This window comes from Saccopteryx bilineata, chromosome 4 (genome assembly GCF_036850765.1).
Source record: "Saccopteryx bilineata isolate mSacBil1 chromosome 4, mSacBil1_pri_phased_curated, whole genome shotgun sequence".
NCBI lineage: Eukaryota > Metazoa > Chordata > Mammalia > Chiroptera > Emballonuridae > Saccopteryx > Saccopteryx bilineata.
In genome coordinates, this window is record NC_089493.1 from 195,032,053 (window position 1) to 195,054,705 (window position 22,653).

At 57.5% G+C, this 22,653-nt stretch overlaps 1 protein-coding gene across 1 annotated transcript in view; it reads left to right on the plus strand.

The window, feature by feature from the left end:
* Window positions 1-2,499: 2,499 nt before the first annotated feature.
* The window catches only part of TECPR1 (tectonin beta-propeller repeat containing 1), a 27,825-nt gene continuing 7,671 nt past the window's right edge, over window positions 2,500-22,653 (plus strand). The window contains exons 1-15 of the mRNA XM_066273354.1: window positions 2,500-3,453; window positions 8,055-8,291; window positions 8,710-8,892; window positions 9,146-9,268; window positions 10,145-10,261; window positions 12,201-12,375; window positions 12,477-12,577; window positions 13,596-13,697; window positions 15,348-15,493; window positions 18,490-18,968; window positions 19,294-19,439; window positions 20,294-20,449; window positions 20,896-21,045; window positions 21,150-21,307; window positions 22,232-22,359. Of these exons, the coding sequence (XP_066129451.1) occupies window positions 8,067-8,291; window positions 8,710-8,892; window positions 9,146-9,268; window positions 10,145-10,261; window positions 12,201-12,375; window positions 12,477-12,577; window positions 13,596-13,697; window positions 15,348-15,493; window positions 18,490-18,968; window positions 19,294-19,439; window positions 20,294-20,449; window positions 20,896-21,045; window positions 21,150-21,307; window positions 22,232-22,359 (2,389 nt within the window). The 5' untranslated portion in view covers window positions 2,500-3,453; window positions 8,055-8,066. The remainder of the gene's footprint in view (window positions 3,454-8,054; window positions 8,292-8,709; window positions 8,893-9,145; window positions 9,269-10,144; window positions 10,262-12,200; window positions 12,376-12,476; window positions 12,578-13,595; window positions 13,698-15,347; window positions 15,494-18,489; window positions 18,969-19,293; window positions 19,440-20,293; window positions 20,450-20,895; window positions 21,046-21,149; window positions 21,308-22,231; window positions 22,360-22,653) is intronic.

Consider the following 22,653-nt stretch of genomic DNA (forward strand, 5'->3'; position numbering starts at 1 on the left):
TATCAGTGGACTGAATACCCACCCTCAACTCCCCAGACCACAGTGCAGGCAGAAACCGGCAGGGCCGGCCTGCACACGCATCTCCCCGTCTCCACTCCGCCCCCACCTCACTAGCGACCTGTGTGCCACGGTGGCTCTCCTAAAGCTGCTGCCAGGGGCTCTCGCGCATTCAACGGAGGTGAGGTCATCCCTGACCTCTTTCTGGTGGCATCTATCTTTGCTAACCACTGTCCATTTTGAACTTTTTCTGTAGAATCGCTTATTCCCTGGACGTAAACTCCTCATCGCAAGTGGCTCATAGTCTCTTTACTTTGAATCTGTTTATAGTCACCCTTGTTGGCAAAGCCCAGGAGCCAGTGTCCAGGGGTGAGCCTGCTGCGCCTTGCTCCTTGGCCTCAGCTACCCCCTCTCACCACTCAGCCAGGAGTGACCGACTCCCACGGTGGTCCCCACAGTACAAAGCTCCTTCCTTACAACCCGCTGATTAAACTGATTTCAGAACTTACTTTTCCTTGTGATACTTAAGGTGGTAGATGAAGCAGCTAAAAATGTGATGTTTCCCTCCCTCTCCCCCATCTTTGGCAGAGGGCAACTTGCAGCAACTGTAGATGAGTGAGACACAAAGTTCATGTGCACGTCCAGGTCCACATGTTTAAATACAGGCAGCACGTCATGAAGTAAAAAAGCATTTTTTTTGTTTCTAAGAGAAAAAACTGTAAAAAAAACCCCAAACCTAAAACACAGACAAACAATGGGCTCAGCCTGGAAGTCAATGATAGTCACCCATGCCTGAGACACAGCTGTCTGAGCTCCGCCTGGTTACACAAAGCCACGCAAACACAGCGAGGCCAGCGTTCCTTCACCAAACATTTACAGAGCGCTTGCTGTGTTTTGGGTTCTACACTGGCACTGTTGGGAATTCAGATTGGCCAAGAGACCTTTACCCCTGGAGCAGAAAAGGTTCAATGGAGGAGACAGATAGTTAGAGGGCAGGGAAGACTGTAACCCAGTGGTTTTCCACCACTGGTCCACGGACCGCCGTCAGTCCGCCAGAAGTTTTGTGCTGATCTGCAAAATAGCTAACCACCCTGATATTCTATCCAGCAGTTGAAAAACAGTGCTGCAAGCCATCTGGGTTTATTTGAGTTGTATCATTAGGGGTGAAGGAGGATAAACTGATGTCAGCAGTAAAGTACAAGGGCCAGGAATAGATAAGAGAGCCCAGGTTAATTTGTTGAACGTAAACTATGCTCCAGGAAGCCAAATAAAACTTGCACTCATACCTTTAATTTAAGCCCTAACATTTCTGTACCAGGAGGCATAGGGGGCCTCGGTATTGATCTCTTGGGCCAGGAGCCTCTCAGACAGGACCCACCTTCCCTTGCTTTGTGCATTACTCTGCATTGCACCATGTGACGGCTACTGGTTGGTTTGAGGAGCTGCTACTGACAGTAAACTCGAACAGTATGTTCATAACCAAGTATAATCTGTGCAATATCCGTACGTAAAAGGAACATACTATAGCCCTGGCTGGTTAGCTCAGCTGGTTGGAGCATTATCCCAGCATGCCGAGGTTGTGGGTTCAATCCCTGGTCAAGGCACATACAAGAATCAAACAATGAATGCATAAATAAGTAGAACAACAAATCAACGTTTCTCCACCCCTCCCCCTCTCCTTCCTCTCTGTCTCTCTTCCTCTCCCGCAGCCAAGGCTCCATTGGAGCAGTTTGCCCAGGCACTGAGGATGGCTCTGTGGCCTCTGCCTCAGGCGCTAGAATGGCTCTGATTGCAGCAGAGCGACGCCCCAAGATGGGCAGAGCATCGCCCCCTGGTGGGCATGCCAGGTGGATCCTGGTCAGGCGCATGCGGGAGTCTGACTGCCTCCCCGTTTCCAACTTCAGAAAAATACCAAAAAAAAAAAAAAAAAAAAGACTCAATTAATTAATAATAACTAGTTAATTTAGATTTTGGCTCCAGAAATATAACTTGCCAAACAAACCTATCATACCTAAAATGTCTTTCATTGTGTTTTACAGTCATTTATTCACACACAGGAAGTTTATTATTCACCTACTCCAGAGGGATGTTCCCTGTCCCAAACCCTCAGCTCTCTTCCCAGCACAGAAACAGAGCTCCCCTGACTGCTGCCACAGGATCTGCCTGGGTAGGAACCACTGAAGCAGGTCCCAGCCGCTGCTCTGCTGAGCTCACCACAGCTCTCCCAGGGGACAGGGCACCAAGGATGGATGTCACCTCCCCCGTCGGTGTGCAAGTTGGGCGCAGAGCCGGCTCTGCCACAGCGCCCTCATATGTTCCTCCACACCCACCATTCCAAAAGCCAGCAATCTACCCCGGCCAGAATCAGAACCAGCCAAGATGTGCTATTCGCTCTTCCCCTAGAAGAGAAAGCTTAGGGAAATTTTACAGACACTTTTGAGAGTAAACGGGATGAAGCTGGCTGGACAGATGTCAGGACCAGAGGCATGAACGCAGACACGGCCCCTCTAATTACAGATCTGAGAGTGAAAGACAAAACAAACGCCTCTGGAAGATGATATCCCTAAGACCTTGAGAAAAGGATTTCTACAGAAAAAAAAAAAAAGGAAAAGATACAATTCAAGTACTTTAAAATCAAGAACTTCTCTTTATCAGGACACCATTTCATGCAACATCCACGACCAACAAAGGACTGGGATCCAGAATATAGAAAGAACTACAATCGGTAAAAAACAAAAACAAAAACAAAGAACAACTATCTAACGAAGAGACACTTGAGAAAACAGGAAGTGCAACTGGCCTAATAAGGTCATGAAGAAGTGACCTCAGCACTAATCAGGGACACGCAGTGAACCCTCCTAGACACTGGACGTGGAAGCCCGGCGTCTTCTAGGGAAGTGGGGACCGGACAGTGCGTGGGCAGCACGCCAGACACCAGGGCCCCGCAGGACTCCGCGCTTCTGCCCAGGTCACAGAGCGGCCACTCCGAGCACACCACCCAGACGGCGGCTTCTGCCCCGGCCGCGCCCCGCTCCCTGCCTGCCGGCTCCAGCGGCCGGGGCTTGGGGCGACTGGCGGGTCGGGTCCCAAGGGGAAAAGGGCCAGGACCTGGGGGGTTGGCAGATCGGGACCTGACGGAAGGAGGGCCGGCACCCGAGGGGGGACTGGCGGAGACCTCGGGCGAGCACAGCCGGGTCCTGCGTGGCTCCTCGCTTCTCCGAACGCAGGCGGCCGAGCTCGCTGCCCCGAACCTCCCGGCACCGACCTCTACGCCACCCCGCCGCGACCCCAAGACCGGCCCGTGACGCAACGGGTCTCAGCCAATGGTGAGAGCCCTGTCTGTGCGTCACGTTGAAGCCAGCCAATAGGCGTGGGCCCGGCTGCCGCTTCCTCCATGCCAGCTCTCGGGTCTGCGGAGGAAAGATCGGAGCGACCCTGCACGCCCGCCCCGGCCCAGGTGAGTGGAGCAGTGGCGCCCCAGTCACTGCGGACAGATCGGGGCAGCGCCTCTTCCCCCGGCGGCTGCGATGGCCCCGACAGCAGACCGGAGGGAGGGACGGAGGGGCGGGCTGCGCCCTTACTCGTTCCAGCACCGGGGTTCGGGCGCCGCCCCCGCCCACGGGACGCAGCGCCAGGTGATGGCCCCACGCCAGCCTGTGTCCTGGAGTGACATGTGAGAAGAGAGAGGGCTGCTGGAGCCTGGGGGGTTCAGAGGCTCGCACTGGGAGGAGCCCGCCTTCCCTCCTCTGGGCAGTGGTGGGAGCAAATCTTGTCGTGGGATTAGCGCAGGCAGATGGTCAGGGCCCGGTACTCCCACGGTGCTACTGGTAGCCGGGCAGGGTGCCCACCTGTCGCCCAAGTGCACGGAACCGGAATGCAACCAGCTGACCCACTCGCGGCGCTAGGGATGGGGTTGGGGAGGCGCTCCTGCCCCAGGACCTGGGCGGACCCTGCTCCACAGGACGGATTCTTACTACCATGCATGTCCTGCTGTTTTCTCCCGCCTTTTTGGACCCTGATGTCGCCTTCCAACAGCCCCTGCAATTGGCAGGCTGTAAGCGACTTTAGCTGCCAGGGCTCTTGTTTGCCCAGGGGGTGGGATTGACGGGGTGTAATAGGAAAACAAACCAGTAGACAACCGTTCAGGTAGGATTCTAAGACAGAGACTCCCGGAAGTAAATGTTCCAGGAGCTTCGTTGGAAACGGTGATCCTGCTCCCCCACCCCCCCCCTCCCTTAGACACTTTTGGTCTCTGAAGAGATCTCTTCATCTGAGGGTGGTGAGCAGAACTGACTGAACTCCACTGGAGGTCACTGTGCCAAAGTCCTCGGTGAACCCGAAGTTGCTTTCTTGAAAGATGTCCATTCCATCCCTTCGCCCTTATAAAACAAAGCAATGACAGGACCCCAGAATGCTCGAACCATTCTTTCAAGAGTTCTCCCACCCAGTGACCCAGGGTCCCTCCTGACAGGTTACCCGATCAGCTCACATCCAGGTAGTGGCCTGTGAGGAGTTGGGGTGGCACCCTAAGGGCCTGCAGTTGACCTAGGTAGGATGTCCCTCCCCCCTCATCTTCAGCTGGGGAGGGACTGAAGCCCAGGCTCCACTCTGAAGGGAGTTTACAAACACAACCCCCACCGTCCTTTCTTTGCAGTAGTCTTCCATTAGGTGCCCTGAAGGTTCAATTATGTCTGTATGGCAATTACTGCTTAGTCATTTCTCTGAGGGAAACTGTATCAAATACAAGTCAGTTACCATTCATTCAGCTCAATCTGCAGAATGAGCCTGACCCAAATGGTCATGTAATACAGTGAACTGTCAGCTAAGAGGTATCTTTAAAGACTGGATTTATATTAAAATTGCTTCTCACCCTGGCCAGCTGGCTCAGCAGTAGAGCCTCGGCCCGGTTTGTGGAAGTCCCGGGTTCGATCCTGGCCAGGGCACACAGAAGCAGCACCCATCTGCTTCTCCACCTTTCCCCCTCTCCTTTCTCTCTCTCTCTCTCTCTTTTCCCTTCCTGCAGCCAAGGCTCCATGGGAGCAATGTTGACCCGGGCACTGAGGATGACTCCATGGCCTCCGCCTCAGGCGCTAGAATAGTTCCAGGGGCAAGGAGCAACGCCCCAGATGGGCAGAGCATCGCCCCCTAGTGGGCATGCCTGGTGTATCCCGATCAGGCGCATGAGGGAGTCTCGCTGCCTCCCTGCTTCTCAGTTCAGAAAATTACAAAAAAAAAAAAAATTGCTTCTCCATCTTTTGGTTAAGATCAAGTGTGGGTTTATATTAAAATAACACCATAGGAACCAACATTCCCCCCCAAAAAACACCTTTTTCCCCCAACAATGTATGATGAGGATTTTCAAGCATACAACCAAGGGGAAAGAATTACACAGTAAACACCTACACGCTCACCACGTAGATTCTACTACTGATATCTTACGATATTTGCTTTCTCACATACCTGTCCACCTATTATGACCTGACTGCTAACCTTAAGAAAGAAAAGGATTATTTACTTAAACTTAAGTGATGTTTGTCTTCCCTGGAACAGTATTTCCATTTTAGCTCCGGGAGTTGGCAGTGTGGTGGCTGTAGGTAGCGGTAGTTATCTGTAACTTCAGTTGGAGACCCACTGTGTGCAGAGCACTGTTAGGTGCCCAGGAAGTGAAGAGGCTGAAGACTCAGGCTGACCAGAAAAGGACTTGGGATGTTTTGAAGAGATAGAAGATAAGTGGCAATTTGTGGTAGCAAATGCCAAGTAATGACATCGGTAACACTCATTGAGTTCCTGCTGGGTACTGAGCGCTATTATACACTCTGTACCTGTATTATCTCATTTAATTCTCACAACCATGTAAATTGGTCACGGTTCCTTTTTGCCTTTTACAGCTCAGGATACTGAGGCACAGAGAAGTTAGTGGACTTCTGATAATGCTGGAAAGAGGTGTGGCCAGGACCCAAATTCCCAGTCTGAGTCTGGGGTGGTTCTGGGCACTCAGCCATGGTGTAGATGCCAGCAGGGAGATCGAGGACCCCTGGGGGAAGGGTAAAGGGGTACCTGGGCATTGCCACAGCTCTTCCGGGGGACCCAGCTCAGGCACTGGACTCGGGTGCCAGTCTTCAGATGGCTCCAGAAATCTGGTGTTCCAACTTCCCGTGTGTGTGACTGGGCGCCAGTGCCCTGGGCAGACAGATAGCAGTTCTGCGTCAGCGCCCCTGGGGCATGTGTGCTCTGCTCAGCTGGTCAGGCTCCCTCCTGGATCTTCCCTCCACTTCCTGTCCTGATGTTTCTCAAGTTTGGCTCCTGTCCCCTTTCTGTTTCTTATCGTTTCGTCAGATCTTTTGCAACTTGTCACTTTTTTTTCTTCACTTCTCTTTCTTGGGGTTTGTAAGACACTTTATTCCCAAAGAGCCTATTTGCCTGTGGCGGGCGCCCTTGTTTTCAGACATTGCCCATCTCATGTTGACATTCGAGCCACTGGAGCTCCGGAAGCACCCACATGCATAGCGTGCCGCAGGAGCAACCTGTGCCGGCTCGCGGTGCCAGACTCTGTCTCCTGGTGGCTCTGGTTCCCAAACCAGACTGGCTGTGTTCTGACCTTCGGGCTCTTCCCTCCATCCTGGCCCAGGGGTGGGCTCAGTCTTATGCGGATGAGCTTCCCACTGCTGTGTCCCCTGCCACCCTTGTCCCGCCGCTCTGTTTGGCTGCCATGGGTCTGGCCATGTGGCCCTACCACAGTGGGGGACTCATCCCTTCCAGAAGCCAAGGTTGCAGGAGTTACACCCCAGGATTAGCAGCACAGGCAGCCTGGGGTGTGTGGGTGGCCAGCGGCAGAATGCAGTGGTTGCCTCGCCCACACCCTGCCAAGCAGAAAGAGGACGATAGAAAAAGGAACAGGCAGAAAGAGAGGAATGGGAAAGCGAGGGAGGAGGTCACACACAGAGAGCAGAGACGGGACCCTCACACCCCTGCCACTGCCGCAGGGCTCCTGCTGGACCGAGAATCTGGCTGGGGTGCCAGGCTCATTCGTGGTCGCCCCACCAGACACATATAGGAAGGTCTAAGGCAGGGGTCCCCAAACTTTTTACACAGGGGGCAGTTCACTGTCCCTCAGACCGTTGGAGGGCCAGACTATAAAAAACACTATGAGCCTGACTTGTGGTGGTGCAGTGGATAAAGCGTCGACCTGGAAATGCTGAGGTCGCCGGTTTGAAACCCTGGGTGGGCTTGCCTGGTCAAGGCACATATAGGAGTTGATGCTTCCAGCTCCTCCCCCCTTCTCTCTCTCTGTCTCTCCCCTCTCTCTCTTTCTGTCCCTCTCCTCTCTAAAATGAATAAATAAAAAATAAAGAAAAGAAAAACACTATGAACAAATCCCTATGCACACTGCATATATCTTACTTTAAAGTAAAAACAAAAACAAAAACAGGAATACAATATTTAAAATAAAGAACAAGTAAATTTAAATCAACAAACTGACCAGTATTTCAATGGGAACTATGCTCCTCTCACTGACCACCAATGAAAGGTGCCCCTTCTGGAAGTGCGGCGGGTGCCGGATAAATGGCCTCAGGGGGCCGCATGCAGCCCGCGGGCCGTAGTGTGGGGACCTCGGTCTAAGGGAACCAGCATGAGCGAGGGGACCTCCACTGTGAGGCAGAGGCCTCCTGGGGAGGCATCGAGACACATGTATGTTTGGGATTCATCTAAAATCTATGACTTCTCATTTGTCCCTTTGACATGAAAGACCTGAAGGCAAAATGACCAAATAATAATATCCATTAAATTTTGGAGGGTTACTTTTTTTCTGTGTACTTTTTTGTATATTTGAAAGCAGCCCTCATAATTAGAGAGAAAGAAAAGCAAAGAACAGAAAAGGGCCCCAGACTGGAAGCTGGGCCCTGCTGTGATTTGTGGAGTACATGCCCCTCTGTTGTCTAGACTGCGTTTTGCCACCTGTGGCAGGAGCCAGGCTGGGCTGGGAGTCTCTGGGGCTGGGAGCCTGGAGCTGGCTGTGGACACGACACTGACCCTTGCCCGCCACCTCTGGGTTTCCTGCCGCCACAGCCATGCCCAGCTCGGTGCTGTGGGCAGTGGATCTCTTCGGGAGGGTGTACACGCTGTCCACGGCCGGGCAGTCCTGGGAGCTCTGCAGGGACACCCAGCTGGAGTTCAAGCGGGTCAGCGCGGCCACGCAGTGCTGCTGGGGCATCGCCTGCGACAACCAGGTCTACGTGTACGTGTGTGCCAGTGAAGTCCCCATTCGCCGCCAAGAGGAGGCCTACGAGAATCAGGTGGGCGACGCATTTGGGTTGCTGAGTTGGTTGGTTGGCTAGGAAACAAGGCCTCCGCACCCCTGACTCCAGCCAGTTCCCACATTCTGCTAAAGATCCGAGTTGTGCAGTTTCCCGGGTCCTTGAGACCAGAGCCTCTGTCATCGCCAAGGCAGGCTGGGTAGGTTCACACAAGGGTACGGGGTTTCCAGGAGCCCAGGACAGGCCACGCCCTCCACTGCTTGCCCCTTGAGGCACTGTGTCCTGTATCCGGTTCTCTGTCTCTGGGGTCAGGACGATGGGCTGGCCGATCCCTGAGTTCTGGGCAGGCCCTTTGCTCACATCCCACTTAGAGAAGGGCCGGAGGGCCCTGTTGGCAGGGGCCTGGCCTCCCCAGCCACCTGCAGGCCTGACGCCCGTGCCTGCCTCCCGCCCTCAGCGCTGGAACCCTGTGGGTGGCTTCTGTGAGAAGCTCCTGCCTAGTGACCGCTGGCCGTGGAGCGACGTGAGTGGGCTCCAGCACCGGCCGCTGGATGGGGTGGCACTGCCCTCGCCGCACTGGGAGTGGGAGTGCAACTGGTACGTGGACGAGAGCTTTGCAGGGGAACCCACCGAGAAAGGGGTAGGTGAACTCGGTTCCACGCAGCTGCCCCGTGGGGAGGGAACGCTTTAGGCCCCGCCCCCCTCAGTGCTTTGCTCAGCGTCACGTGGCGGCCAGCCCCGGCCTGCGCCCTGCTTGCTCCCCACTTTCTGCACAGCACTCACTGGTGGGGATCCATGCTCTTCCTCTCTCCACCTGCTCCCCGCTTCCCCGGCCAATCACTTCCTTCCCACAGGACTTTATAGAGCCCCCCTCCCTGTGCCCTGTCCTTCAGGGGTGGACATACGCCATTGACTTCCCTGCCACCTACACGAGAGACAAGAAGTGGAATTCCTGTGTGCGGCGGCGGAGGTGGATCCGGTACAGGAGATACAAGTCCCGGGACGCCTGGGCCAAGGTCAGAGCCTGCGTGTAGCCTGGGGGCGGGCCCGCAGCGCTCCTGCTGTGGGGAGGATCCCACTAACCCCCACTTCTGTCCTCCGACCTATGCACAGGGAATGCCACCCCCACTCTGGGGACAGTGTGGCGTTGCAAGTCCCTTCATCTGGGAGAAGGCCAGAGGGAGGCAGGCCAGGCTGGCCCAGGACAGCACAGAACTTGTCCTGACCCTGGTCCCTCCACTGCCCTATCCCAGATGGGGCTCACTCTGCACTTCTTCCTTCCTCACCACCGGATGAGCCATGCTGGCTCTTGTATGGTTTCCATGACCCAGACAAACCTCCCAACTTAGGGACACGAGGCTTAGACTGGGGTCCGACATGGCCTTAAGTGAGGAGAAGGCCTCGAGCCCTCACCAGACCTTTCTGGAGCGTCCACGCACCTCAGGCTTGGAGTAGCCCAGAGTTCAGGGTGACAGCCCACATCACGGAGGGCTTACACCACAGGGCCACGCTCTGTGATCGGCCCCCCTTCTAGGTGTGGGACAGAGTCACAGTGGTCAGGTCACTGCACACAGAGCCAAGACCCTGGGTGTGCATCTGCCTTTCGTGCTGGAGCAGCAGTAACCACTTGGGGACAGCAGCTCGGGCCTGTGGCTGACAGAGGGAGTACAGGGTGGAGGGGACCCAGGGGCGGGAACCCTCTGTTCTGATGTGCGTGCTCTGTGAAGTCAGGCAGTTGTGCACTGAGCCGGAGAAGGAACGGCAGCATGCCCAGGGTTGGAGAGGGCATACCCCACTGCAGGGCAGGTGTCCACCGGGGAGGAGCAGCGCCATCTACTGGCCCAAGCGCCCACAGGCACTGATGGCCACTGCCTCGCACCTGTTCGTTTCAGATCCCTTTAAAGGACGACCCCAAAGAACCCTTCAACGACCTCTCTGTAGGGGGGTGGGAGGTCACAGACGAGCCCGTGGGCCACCTGTCCGTGTGGGCAGTGTCTCTGCAGGGAAAGGTAAGGCCTGTGCTCTACTGTGCCTTGGGCGGGAGGTGGCTGAGGGAAGGGTGGCCACCGTCAGGAGTGGGGAAAGAGAGAAGCTGACCTTCTGTTGTCCTCCCAGAGGTGGAGGAGGTACAGAGCTGCCCGAGACCTCCGTGCCTCCTGTCCCCACAGCTGGGGTTAGCCTGAGTTGGGGGCGTGTTGCCTGGGTCCCCAAAGTCACCCTTTCTGTGAAGCTTTCCTTCCTGTTGACCCACTGGGTCCTGCTCCTTCCAGAAGCCTCTGACCTCGCATTCTCTGCCTTGTTCTGGCCTGCCTCTCCTCTGCGCCCCTAAAGCACTGATCAGTGCCCACCCTTGGCTAGGATGCCATCAATATTGTCTCCTCAGACCGATTCAGAGTTCCCTGCCACCTCCCTGTGACACCTCTCCACAGCAGTGTCTGGAAGTATTGTTTGTGGGTGGGTGAATGGGGACAGGTAATTGGGAATGGATGGATGGGTGGGTGAATGGATATTTGGAGAGGTCCTTTTCTCAGAGCATTTATAAATTAAAAGGAATAAAACCAACCCCGGACAGCAGCAGCAACATGGATGGTCCCGAGTGCAGTGATAGAGTGTGCTTTGTGACAAATCAATATTCTTGACCACAAATTGACCAAAATTCTCTGGTTGGCTTTGGAGCAGTCACCGCAGGTTTTTACCAGGCTTACCTCTGGGGTCCTGTTGGGCCCGGGGCTTAGGTCAACCATGATTTTCTGTGAGCCACGTGGCATGATGGTGGGGAGCTGGCCTGGCGCAGAGCCCCCACCGAGGGGCCGCGACCACCTGGAAGCAGAGAGGAGGGAGAACAGGGGCTCAGGAGCAGTGTCTGTGGTGACCACATGCTGGCTGTGGGCCTGCGCGGCCCTGCCCCAGTCCTGCGGTCCATAAAAGGTGTGACCAGGACCCTGGGCCCCAGGAGGAGCTGGAGAGACAGGCCCCCAAACCAGCAGGGAGCAGAAGGGAGGTTGTTCAGACCTGGGTCTGCAGTGCGGACCGTAGGGGTGAGGTGACAGGGTTGGGAGTCCATGGTCCCCAGTATGGAGACAGCTCCCAGAGGGACCCACCCACAAACAATACTTCCAGACACTGCTGTGGAGAGGTGCCACAGGGAGGTGGCAGGGAACTCTGAATCGGTCTGAGGAGACAATATTGATGGCATCCTAGCCAAGGGTGGGCACTGATCAGTGCTTTAGGGGCGCAGAGGAGAGGCAGGCCAGAACAAGGCAGAGAATGCGAGGTCAGAGGCTTCTGGAAGGAGCAGGACCCAGTGGGTCAACAGGAAGGAAAGCTTCACAGAAAGGGTGACTTTGGGTCCCCAACCTTCCTGGACCACACAGCAATGTGTGGCCCCTCCAGATGCAGTGAGCCAGACAGTGCGGACAATATGAACAGATGGCAGAGTCTTAACTGTCTGATTATGCTGGTTGTCTTCATGTTAAAGAGAAAGGAAGTGGACATTTTAGACATTTGTGACTGGCCAGTGGTTTTCCTATGTAAATCACCGAGGTCAGCTTCCCCTAGGGCCAGGTGTTCTGAGAGCGGTCACCACTAGGGGGTGCAGGACACCCAAGCTGCAGCAGAGTTCTCACTGGACACTTGGTGAGTGAGGAGGGGGGTCTCACAGCAAATGAAGGGAGCCGGTCTGTCCCCTAGGACGTCAGAAAGCGAGGCATCGCACTGTTTAGCCGCAGTGAGGGGTCATCTCATCCGGCCCAAGGATCCCGAAGGCAGTTAGTTGGGGCAGGGTGAGGTCAGAGTGAAGTCAGGGCAGCCTGGTCCCTGTTCTCCCAAGACCCCACGCTCGGCCTGTGCCCGTGCTGATGCAGGTGCAGGTGAGCTTGAGCCCTGGTTCCTCCAGAGCCCTGGCCTGACCCCACCGGACCCTGCCTGTGGGTTTCTCTCGCCTCCCAGGTGTGGTACAGAGAGGATGTTAGCCACCCCAACCCGGAAGGCTCATCGTGGTCCATCGTGGACACCCCAGGGGAGGTGGTCCAGATCAGCTGTGGGCCCCACGACCTCCTATGGGCTACGCTCTGGGAGGGGCAGGCCTTGGTTCGGGAAGGAATCAACAGGAACAACCCCAGAGGTGGGAGCCATACGCCCCATACCGGGAGAGGCGGGGGTGCCTGGCGTCTCCCCTGCGCGCTCGCTGATGAGGACCCCGCACTTCCTTCTGGGGCTGGGTAGGAAGTTCCTGGGACGTAGTGGAGCCTCCCACCGCTGAAAATGGGATCATGCACGTCTCCGCGGGAGTGGGCGTGGTCTGGGCCGTCACCAAGGACCGGAGGGTAAGATGGGGTTCCCAGGGACTGGGCCCCAAGGCTCCATTTCACATTGAGGGTGGTGTGGGGTTTTGGGGTTTTTTTTTTGTTGTTGTTCTTATGGTCTGAACCCTTGAGAACAAGACTGGGAAGCTGATTTTCTGAAACCCTCGGCTAGCTGATTGCCTCCCCTTGCTCCTGTCCAGTGCCTGCCATTTCTATTTTATCAGAGGCAAGGCCAACAAAATAAGCTGATTTCAGGTTGCTTACAAGTTCTCTCTCCAACCCCACCCACTTTCAAGGGCATCCCCTAACATCCAGCGGGACGGGTCACCCACACATGAGATCGACCTCCAGTGCTAAAAGCCTGAGAAAGTGCGGATCGACTGCCCCTCAGGGGCCCCCACGCACTGCCCCCCTCTGAGAGCAACAGATTAAACGCACAGCACATGATTAATATGAGCCGTTTGCTCAGTGATAAAACAAATACTTGGTTATGCACGAGCTAAGGTGGGGTTCACACAGAGGTGCACAGGGAACGGGGCGTCGCCGTAGGTTCATAGGTCAGAGTCTGGATTTGAGATGCCACATGTGTCGTTTGCCACCACCACGGCCACCACACCCGCCCACGAGCCGTCCCCATCTGCTGGCTCTCACTGCAGGGAAACAGCCGCCACCTGCTGCTCCAGCCTGGTACCAGCAGATGCCACTGGTGTCTGAACCAGTGGGGAAAAGGTTCTAGAAAGATTCAGGCAGCCCTGTCTCCTGGGGAGATAACGCTCCATGCCCACAGCCAGAGAATGGACAGAAAGCCACCAGGACAAGCGTGACTCGGGGCAGGTGACCCTCAGCCCAGAGGGGCACGTGGCAAGGGTGCAGAGAAGAGGCACATGGGTCGACATGTCCTTCCTCAAAGATGTGATGTGCTCACGTGTGGCCTGAACCCGAGGATCAAGTTACTCATTTGTTCCTGCGCTTTTGTTAAAACAAAACAAAAAAACCACTCCGTGGCACCCCAGGGAGGCGTCTGTTTCTGCCTTCCCAGGTGTGGTTCCGCAGAGGCGTCAACTCGCACAATCCCTGCGGCACCAGCTGGATCCAGATGGTCGGGGAAATGACGATGGTGAACGTGGGGCTCAATGACCAGGTACGCGCGTGGCTCCACGCCCTGCTTCCTCGGGTGGGTCCCAGAATGGGGGCTCCTGAGGCTCCCCGCCATCCCGTCGGAGTGACATCAAAGGCGGGGAGTCCCAGTGCCTCCAGTCTCTCCCAGCCTTTGAGGGCACCCAGGGGGCTGGTTCCACCTGGATCCCAGAGCCCCCGCCTGTCTTGGACCGCACCCCCAAGGGGCCCCCAGAGCAGTGGCAGTGAGCAGACGGATCCAGGGGAGGGACATGCATCCTGGAGACAGGAAGAGTTTTGTTGAGAAGTATTTGGGGGAGATTAGCTCACCAGGCGAAGGACAGAACTGATCTTCCTGATGTCCTAGACACTGCATCTCAAACAAACATCACCCATGTGGTTCATGTGGCGTAGCCTTCTCCTGGTAAACAATGAGGGTTGGCCATTTTTGAGACACAACGTGTGAAGGTGACACGTCCCCCTGTTGCACGGTGACAGAAGCTTTTCCCAAGTGGCACTGGCCTTCCTCCCAGCTGTAGTCAGGGGCCAGACAGGCGCCAGCTGGTGCGCTCAGGGCCTGCCGGCTGGCCAGGGCCAAGTAACCATGGCCCCGAAGCCCTCCCAGCAAGACCACCAGGCACCACGGCTCCACCAGTCTCTGGGCCAGCTGGAGCCCCTTCAGGCTTCCCAAGGCTGGGCTGGAATGGGTTGATTCCCAGACCCCTGCCCTGGGCCCATCAGCTGTCCAGCACACCTTCCTCAGTGCCCAGAGGCAGAGGGGAGGAGGCCTCCTGGCCATCTTCCCAAGGAAAATGAGGTCAGAATCAAGGAGGCTGTTTTGTTTCTTTTTTTTTTTTTTTTTTTCATTTTTCTGAAGCTGGAAACAGGGAGAGACAGTCAGACAGACTCCCGCATGCGCCCGACCGGGATCCACCCGGCACGCCCACCAGGGGCGGTACTCTGCCCCCCAGGGGGCGATGCTCTGCCCATCCTGGGCGTCGCCATATTGCGACCAGAGCCACTCTAGCGCCTGGGGCAGAGGCCACAGAGCCATGCCCAGCGCCCGGGCCATCTTTGCTCCAATGGAGCCCCGGCTGCGGGAGGGGAAGAGAGAGACAGAGAGGAAAGCGCGGCGGAGGGGTGGAGAAGCAAATGGGCGCTTCTCCTATGTGCCCTGGCCGGGAATCGAACCCGGGTCCTCCGCACGCTAGGCCGACGCTCTACCGCTGAGCCAACCGGCCAGGGCCTGTTTTGTTTCTTAAGAAAGACAAGGACCACCCTCTGGGCTCACTGGGGAACAGCTTCCTCCCCACCAGAGACAAAACAGGGACATGGGTGGGCTTCATGTCCTAGCATAGCACCCACACCACCGCCTCCGGCCCCCGGTTGCCTTAAAGGCCAGGTCTGCCCCGGGCTGGGGAGCGGACAGGCCCTGCCCTCCCCCCCACGACCCTCTGTGCTCTGCTTCCTGCATCTGACTTTTGTCACCCCGCCATAGCCATGCCATCCACCTTCCAGCCCTAACACACAGCAGGATGCATGCGTCCTACTGCGGGTTCAGACGTGCCCTCCAGCCTTGGGGTGTCTCCTCTACCCCTTCCGCCACCTGCACCGCCCGAGGCAGGGGGCCCCCAGGTCTGCTCCGGCCTTCCCCCTAGCAGCACCTCTGTTCCAGGTCTGGGGCATCGGCTGTGAGGACCGGGCCGTGTACTTCCGTCAGGGCGTCACCCCGAGCGAGCTCAGCGGGAAGACGTGGAAGGCCATTGTCGCCAGCCGCGAGTGGGACCGGTCACACTCTGGCAGCTCCTCCAGTCTCCTCAGGTGATCCCAGGGCAGCCGGGCATGGACGCGTCTGCTTGGGGTAGGGCCGTCCGTGGCCTCGGTGGGCATTGTCTGGAGGGGGCTTCTGCCCAGCCTCTCAGCAGGGCCCTGGACCTCGTCCCAGGCAGGAAAAGCTGCAGCCCGGGGGGCCTGCCCTTCCGGTGCCTGCGGTCCAAGCTTGTCCCGGGGGTGGGCAGTGGGAGGCGACAGGTTAGCACGGCCGCAAGTCTGTCCGTGTCGGCGCCCTGGGCTGGCCCAGAGCAGGACTGGCCCGTTGGTTCTGAAGTCTCAAGGTCTTTGCAGGGCGGGTGCTCAGGGAAGAAGATGGACGCTCTCTCTTCCCTGGAGTTGGGGCCTGAGACCTGGGCGCGCCCCAGAATCCTCTGCGGGCTTGTTCCCTCGTGTTCCCCAGGTCCCGCCCCCCAGCTTCCGTTTCCGCCTATCTGGTCGGCCGAGAGTTTGCGTTTCTTGTGAGGGCCCAGGTGTTCTGCTGCTGCTGCAGCTGCTGCAGGTGCAGCTGCAGCTCCGGGGCCGCACGTGGAGATCCTTGGGTCTAGCGTGCACAAGTCCCAGCTTTGCCCACCAGCCGTGAGAGTGCGGGCAGGTGACTTAGCGTCCCCGGGAGTCGCCTCGGTTCCCCAGGGGAGTACCCACAGTGCTGACCTGCCTGGTTGTGCAGCACATGGGACCCCGGCCTGGTGCTCTGCAGCCCACCACACTCCTGTCTCCATCTGGGCCCCCTACCCCTCCCCTCCTGGTGGTCATCATGTCGTTATACCACCAGCCCAGACAGCCAGAGGCCAGCTGGGCAGGGTTTGCGCCCGGTTACCTGAGTCTTCAGTCTTCTCAGCTGGTTCTTCTCAAGCTGAGCAGCACGTTGGAATCAGCTGAGATGCTACTGAAGCTACCAGTACCCCACATCTGCATGACCTTGGAGTGGGCAGTGGCTTCTTTAAAAAAAAAAATTTATTTATTGACTTTAGAGAGAGAGAAACATGGATCTGTTGCTCCACTTATTTATGCATTCATTGGTTAATTCTTGTATGTGCCCTGACCGAGGACTGAACCAGCAGCCCCGGCCCATGGGGACGACACTCCAACCAACTGAGCCACCCAGCCAGAGCAGACAATGGTTCCCTAAATACGACACCAAAAGCACAAGAAACAAAAGTAAAGATAGATTGGACTTCATCAAACAAAATGAAAAGTTTTGTGCATCAAAGAACACAAGAAGGCCCTGGCCGGTTGGCTCAGTGGTAGAGCGTCAGCCTGGCGTGCAGAAGTCCTGGGTTCGATTCCCGGCCAGGGCACACAGGAGAAGCGCCCATCTGCTTCTCCACCCCTTCCCCTCTCCTTTCTCTCTGTCTCTCTCTTCCCCTCCCGCAGCTGAGGCTCCACTGGAGCAAAGATGGCCCGGGCGCTGGGGATGGCTCCTTGGCCTCTGCCCCAGGCGCTAGAGTGGCTCTGGTCGCAACAGAGCGACGCACCGGAGGGGCAGAGCATCGCCCCCTGGTGGGCAGAGCGTCGCCCCTGGTGGGCGTGCCGGGTGGATCCTGGTCGGGCGCATACGGGAGTCTGTCTGACTGTCTCTCCCCGTTTCCAGCTTCAGAAAAATACAAAAAAGAGGCCCTGGCCAGTTAGCTCCATCCGTTAGACTTAGAGCATTATCCCCGAAACACCAAAGTTATGGCTTTGGTCCCCGGTTGGGGCACATATAGGAAGAGACCAATGAGTGCACAACTAAGTGGAATGGCAAATGAATACTCCCCCACCTCTCTCTCTCTCTCTCTCTCTCTCTCTCTCTCTCTCAAATCAATCAATAAAAATTAAAAGTGAAAAAAACAAAGTGAAAGATAGTCCAATGGGAGAAAGTATTTGCAAATCATATATTTGACAAGGGCTTAGTATCTAGCATACACATAAGGAACTCTTACAACTTGATAACAACAAAAAGACAACCCAATTTAAAAAGGGCAAAGGTCTCGCACAGACACTTCTCCAAAGCAGATATGTGCATGGCCAGTGAGCACAGAAAAAGATACGAAATGTCATTAATCCCTGGGGAAATTTCAAATCAAGATAAAAAGTGAGATGCTACAGCATACCCACCAGAACAGCTGTAATCAGAGACTATAAAAGCGCCAACAAGATACAGAGAAACGGGAACTCGGGCCGCTGCTGGCAGAAATGTAAGCTTTGGAAAACAGGTGGGCAGTTCCTCATGACCAAGCAGTTTCAGTCCTGGATATGCACCTGAAAGAACTGAAAACGGGTGCTCAAACAAAAACACGTATGTGCGTGTTTATAGAAGCAAGCGTTATTCACCATTGCCAAAAGGTGGGAACCACCCGAAATGTCTATCGGTGTATGAATGGATCAATAAAATGTGGTTTCGCCGCACAAGAAGATATTACTCAGCTATAAAAAGGAATGGAGTACCGGCACCTGCCCCCACACGGGTGAACCTGGACATCGTCATAATAAGTGAAAGAAGCCATTCACAGAAGGTCACACAGTGTGTGATACCATTTATGTGAAGTGTCCAGAATGAGCAAATCCATAGAGATGGAAAGCAAATGAGTGGTTGCCAGGAGGCCGAGCAAGGGGAGGGAGGGTAGTGTTTCCATTTGGGCTGATGAGAAGTTTATGGAACTAGTAATCGTGGTGGTGGCACGTTATGAATATACTGAATGCCACTGCACTGTGTGATTTAAAATGGTAAAGTTTGCATCACATATATTTTGCCACAATAAAAAAAAAAAAGTGATATTACTGCCAGATCTCCACCTCCAGATATACTGATTTGATTGATATGGGTCCAGCCCAGGTGTTGGGACTCTTCAAAGCTCCCTGTGTTGCACAGAGAGGCTGTGACTTGCCCGGGGGTCACACAGGTTCTCAGGGGTGGAGCAGATGAGCCAGGCCTGCTGACAGCCGCAAGTACATACGTGTTCCTCCCTCCGGGGAGTCACAGCTCTGCCCTCCTCTGTCTCCAGCGCTGGCTGCTTCTTTGGCGACGAGGTGAGGGGCAGTGGCGATTCCTGTGCCCCGAGTGACACGGATGCCTCCTTGGATGCTGAGAGACCAGGGCCTGACCAGCCTGTCCCTGCAGAGTCTCTGGACGGTCCTAGGAACCCCAGGGGCAGCTTAGCCTCAGGCCCAGGTCCGGGCAAGACTACAGGGCATGCCTTGGAGGGCACCAGCCCTGCCAATCAGTCCCCAGGGCCTGACCCTCACCCTGGCACAGCCACCACCCCTGCCGAGCTGCCCTGGACCAATATCGACCTGAAAGAGTTCAAGAAAGCGGGCAGCCACTCTGCTGCCGAGACTACTGGCCTCTCCTTGCTGGGACTGTGCCCACTGGGCTTGGAGGAGCCATACGGCGCGGAAGACCACCTGCTGTGGGGCTGGGTGTCCGGAGGAGGCTGCTCTGTGGAGGCTCATGCTGCGCTCAAGTGGTTCACCGCCCCGTCGGGTAAGGGTGGGCATCAGTGGGGGCCAGCACCCCAGAGGTGCTCCTGGGGAGGGGAACAGACCCATGCCCTGTGCTTTCACAGTCTGTCTAGCCTCCAAGACTAGTGCCCACTCCCCTGTCCCTGTCCCGGTCCCAGCAGTGGTGGCCATTTGAACAGGGAGACAACCGGGGTGAACGGCATGGGGAAAGCTGTCTTGGGCATTTTATAGAGACCATAGCTTTCTAACAAGAAAGGGCTGATTTAAAAACAAAAACGGAACTCCAGCCTGCTGTCCAGCTGTGGGCGGGCTGAACACCTGGCCCTGATGCTCCGGCCGGCCCACAGGCCTGGCCCCCTCCGTGCAGACGCTGTCCCTGTCCATCACGCCGGCCCAGACTGCCGCCTGGCGGAAGCAGATCTTCCAGCAGCTCACGGAAAGGACCAAGCGGGAGCTGGAGAACTTTCAGCACTATGAGCAGGCCGTGGAGCAGGTGGGTAGTCCCTGGACACACTTGTTCCCAGCAGGCTTTTATTGAGTGCCTGCTGCACACCGGCCCCGAGGTGAGGTGGCCAAGACAGACAGAAGAATGCAGCATCCCTCTGTCCCCCCGCCTCCGAGGGGAAACTGCCCCTTCCAGGTCCTTACAGGTTCCAGAATGAAAGAATAAGCCCCCCCCTTACTCTTTTTGGGCCCCACTGCATTGAAGGGCAGTGTAAGCCCTGGGACCAGAGACCACAGTGCCTCAGTGGGAGGTGCAGGGAGGTGGGGAACCACACAGTGCCTGCCCTGCCGGGGGGGGGGGGGTCCCCACATGCCAGGGTGGTGCCGTGTTTCATTGCGAATGGAGGACAGGGTTGAGGGTGGTCTCCCAGCCCCCAGGAGCCCAGTCAGGTTAGGAGGCCGAAGTTCCATGAAGCACACGGCTGGGCTCATTCAGGGGCCTGGCTGTGTTGGCTGTTGACGCAGAAGTCTCACCGGTGGCTAAGCACGGGGCCTCCGAGACAGATAGGCCAGGTGGGGGCCCCAGCTCTGACTCGCTGTGGGACACAGGGCCAGGCACAGAACCTCCCCAAGACTCAGTTTACCCACCCAGAACAAGAGGCAGCTGCGGACCGCACAGGCTGTACCGCATCAGTGGCATCGGGTGTGTCCTGACCCCACCCACTGTCACTAGGGTGAAGTGGGGGAGCTGGGAGCGCCAGGTGGGAGTCCCCCAGGAGGCAGCGGAAGGACTGGGGCCAGGGTGGCCCCAGGTGCTGGGTCCTGGGCACACACAGGGCCCAGGGCCGGAGAGCGGGGGGCCTGCCTGTGACCGTCCCGTGGCCTCGGGGGCCCGTGCCACAGTCGGTGTGGGTGAAGATGGGGAGCCTGCAGTGGTGGTGCGACTGGAAGCCCCACAAGTGGGTGGACGTCCGCGTGGCCCTGGAGCAGTTTACAGGACACGACGGCGCCCGGGACAGCATCCTCTTCATCTACTACATGGTCCACGAGGAGAAGAAGGTGGGTGCTGTGGCGGGCAGGGCGCGGTGGGTGTGGGTGCCCAGCGAGGGGAGCAGGAACGGGCCCGGGACACCAGCCCCGAGGTCCTCCACCCAGGACTGCGTCTGGCCCCTGGTGACAGAGTCCCCGTCATTGGCAGGCAGCTGTGTGGCAGTCCCAGAAAGCCATCTCCTGGGTCTGCGCCACTGACAGGCTGGTGTTTCATGAGAAACCAGACGCAGGGAGATAAAGCCACTCCCCCCTCCGGGGGCTGGGGTTTGAGCCCCGTCAGCCTTGTCATCTTCAGGCATTTGCTCGTGAACTAGACTTTCGCACGGGAACTTGCAGAGCCCACCGCTGAAACCTGCAGGCCAGGGCCCCGAGGACTGGCTCTGCGGCCCCCGGGGTGAACCAGGCCACCCCTGTCCCTCCCTGCTGACAGCCTTGCTGTCCGCCCTCTCGCACAGTACCTGCACGTGTTTCTCAATGAGGTGACAGTCCTGGTCCCCGTGCTCAATGAGGCCAAGCACTCCTTCGCTCTGTACACCCCGGAGAGGACCCGGCAGAGGTGGCCAGTGCGTCTGGCCGCCGTCACCGAGCAGGATATGAACGACTGGGTGAGTGGGCAGTGCTCCCCACAGGCCAGGGGTCAAGGGGCAGCCCCACTTTGGCCTGCTGCCCAGCCCTTTCCCAGTGGTGACCGGCCATCTGCCCATGCCAGCTGGCCCTGCTCAACCTGTCCTGCTGTGAGAGCCGGAGGGTCCACGGCCGCCCCTCGTCGCAGGCCATCTGGTCCATCACCTGCAAGGGGGACATCTTCGTGAGTGAGCCCAGCCCAGACCTGGAGGCCCCTGAGCACCTGATGCCCTGCGAGCAGATGTGAGTGGCTGTGCCTCCAGCCGGCAGGGCCCTGGCCACGCCCACCCCTGCTGCCAGAGTTGTGGTTCCATCCAGAAGGGCCCCAGGAGGACGACACAGGGCCTTGCTTCCTGCTGGCCGGGCACAGGCATGGCCAGAGGTTCCCAGGCCCCAAGTCTTCTGGGCCTGGGCAAAGACCCCCAAAAGGGACGAACCCTGGCTGGGCTCAGGGCAGGTCACCCCACCCACCAGTTGCTGTGTATTGGAGTAAGGGGGGCATGGCTCTGTCAGGGGCATTTAAAACCAGTGGGTGGAGTGAGGCTGCCCACTGCGGGCAGAGCATTTAAAACCAGTGGGTGGAGTGAGGCTGCCCGCTGCGGGCAGAGCATTTAAAACCAGTGGGTGGAGTGAGGCTGCCCGCTGTGGGCAGAGCATTTAAAACCAGTGGGTGGAGTGAGGCTGCCCACTGTGGGCAGCTGTCCTGAGGCATTGACCACTTTGATGGGGAAGCAGAGGAGGGCCCTGCAGGTGACATGGTGCTCCCCATACTGCTCCCAGAAGGTCACCCAGTGCCCATGAGCGCCAAGGAGACAGACATGAGTCCAGGAGGTCCTGTCCAGGAGGGGACTGGCCGTGTCTGTCTGCCCTTCGGTCATTGGCTCTCGGAGGCCCTGTGTGCCTGTGCCCAGTTGGAACTGTCAGACCCCCTCTGGTGACAGTGGCAGGGCTTTGGCCATGGCAGGTTGACCTAGACGGCAGCCGCACCCTGCACTCCGCCCACCCAGAGGACCTCGCTGTCACTGTCGGTGCCGGCTGTCGCTGGCTCCTGAGCTGACCCCGCTCCCTGCTGGGCCACGCGCCCATCCGAGGCCCCCAGGGCTCCAGGGGGGAGGGCCAGAGTCCCTGCCAGGACCCCTTCTCCAGCCCTCTCTCCCCTTCTCCCAGGTTCTGGCGGCAGATGGGAGGCCACCTTCGGGTGGTGGAGGCCAGCGCCCGGGGTGTGGTGTGGGGCATCGGCTACAATGGCACAGCCTGGGTGTACACGGGCAGCCACGGCGGAGGCTGCTTCCCAGGTGAGGGTGGCCCGCGCCCCAAGGTTGGCAGGACCGGCTGCCCGCCCTGCTAAAGCCTTCCCAGCAGTTCCCTCTAATCCCTCCGGCTTCCTCGCCCCGTGCCAGGGCCACTGTCTCAGTGTTGACACTCAGTTGGCAGCCAGCTGACAGGTGACCTTTGTCACAGCCATCCTCTGCAGAGGACGGGTCCTGGGGCCAACCCACCAGGCGTGTGAGCCCGGACACTGGGCCTGGCCTCCCACGTGCCTTCCCGGCCTTGAAGGCTCTAGAAAGGCAGCAACCAAGGCCTCTGCC